Source organism: Haplochromis burtoni, unplaced genomic scaffold, assembly GCF_018398535.1.
Source record: "Haplochromis burtoni strain Fernald_Lab_line unplaced genomic scaffold, NCSU_Asbu1 Contig_615, whole genome shotgun sequence".
Lineage (NCBI taxonomy): Eukaryota > Metazoa > Chordata > Actinopteri > Cichliformes > Cichlidae > Haplochromis > Haplochromis burtoni.
The window spans coordinates 37,566-39,112 of record NW_024582976.1 but is presented as its reverse complement, the minus strand read 5'-3'; the positions used below and the strand labels follow the sequence as shown (position 1 = coordinate 39,112).

General features: G+C 40.0%; 1 protein-coding gene across 1 annotated transcript in view; it reads right to left on the bottom strand.

The window, feature by feature from the left end:
• Positions 1 to 839, bottom strand: part of LOC102301823 (aminopeptidase Ey) — a 20,517-nt gene extending 19,678 nt beyond the window's left edge. The window contains exon 1 of the mRNA XM_042214833.1: positions 520 to 839. Coding sequence (XP_042070767.1) covers positions 520 to 716 — 197 coding nt within the window. The 5' untranslated portion in view covers positions 717 to 839. The remainder of the gene's footprint in view (positions 1 to 519) is intronic.
• Positions 840 to 1,547: the final 708 nt, after the last annotated feature.

Here is a 1,547-nt window from a genome sequence, read left to right as displayed (position 1 = left end):
AGCGGCGTTAACTAAATATAAAATAGTATCCATCCATCCATCCATTCGCTTCCGCTTATCCTTTTTCAGGGTCGCGGGGGGCGCTGGAGCCTATCCCAGCTGTCATAGGGCGAGAGGCGGGGTACACCCTGGACAGGTCGCCAGTCTGTCGCAGGGCCAACATACAGGGACAGACAACCATTCACACTCACTTTCATTCGCACATTCACACTAGTGACAATTTGGGTTATCCAATTAACCTATCCCCACTAAGTGCATGTCTTTGGACGGTGGGAGGAAGCCGGAGTACCCGGAGGGAACCCACGCAAACACGGGGAGAACATGCAAACTCCACACAGAAAGACCCCGGCCTGATGTTGGAATTGAACTCAGGACCTTCTTGCTGTGCGGCAACAGTGCTAACCACCGTGCTGCCTGATTCAAACAAAAATGTAATTATTAAAGACATACCCTTTTTTGCTATTTTCATTGTTACCTATGTTGATATGTTCCAGGTTTGTTGACACTATATACACTTACCTTTTCTCTCCATCCTCCATGTATTCGCTCCTGTAGAAGCCTCCAAGGTCATCAGCTAGTTCTCCAATGAATTCAGTGTAGAGGCGATACTTGTGTCCCTTTTTCAGTGTACCATCCAGCTCCAGGACCAGGTACTGTGTGACACCTTGGAGCCAGGAGGACTTGATTGCGGGGGCTTCAACACTACTCACTGACATGAGTCTTGCCAACTGGTTCTCAAACTTGGTGTAATTCAATTTATTAGAATGGATAAGAATCAGGTCAGTGTCCTCCACACATTCAAAGTCCACAACGGAACTGCCTGAAACATCAAGAAATAATGTGCAGTTTAATCAGTTGTTTAAACGTAGAAACCTTCACATTATTTGGAGTCACATTAGGATATGTGACCGGTTTATCCAATCCATGATTTTGTTGCCAAAAAATATAAACTCAGTTGCATCAGGTAATGCTATTAGCAATCCCTAGCTAATACACTTTAGTCCAACTTTAAAAACACCATAACTCTCGTGCCACTATAGAATATTTAAACAGCACACTGAAAAAAAACAATTGGCTGCACACCTAAAAAGGACTTTAAGTTTCAGATGCTTTATTTATTTTTCTTCATTCTCTGTTATTTACTATTGTTACATTTAATTTTCTCACTTGTGTGATCAGATCTAAACTTTTATAAGAGATGAGAACTGTTTTTCAGTAACAGTTTTTAATATCATAGGTGTGATAGTTATAAGGTCAAACTCAAGCTTTTAATGTGTTTTTAATTTTTGCAAATACACATGTAAGAATAATTTAAAAAATAGCAGCACTGAGTTGGTGTCATATAAATTCAAACTAATTTAGATTTTAATACTTTTTAAAAAAATTTTTTTACTTCAAACTGTATTTGTCTTTTGTGTTTCTAAAGGACAGCATAATGTAAGACAAATAGTTTTGTGGCTTAAAAACTATCCATTCGCTTCTGCTTATCCTATTCAGAGTTGGGGGGCTGTCTTAGGAAAAGAAGCAGGGTACGCCCTGGACAGGTC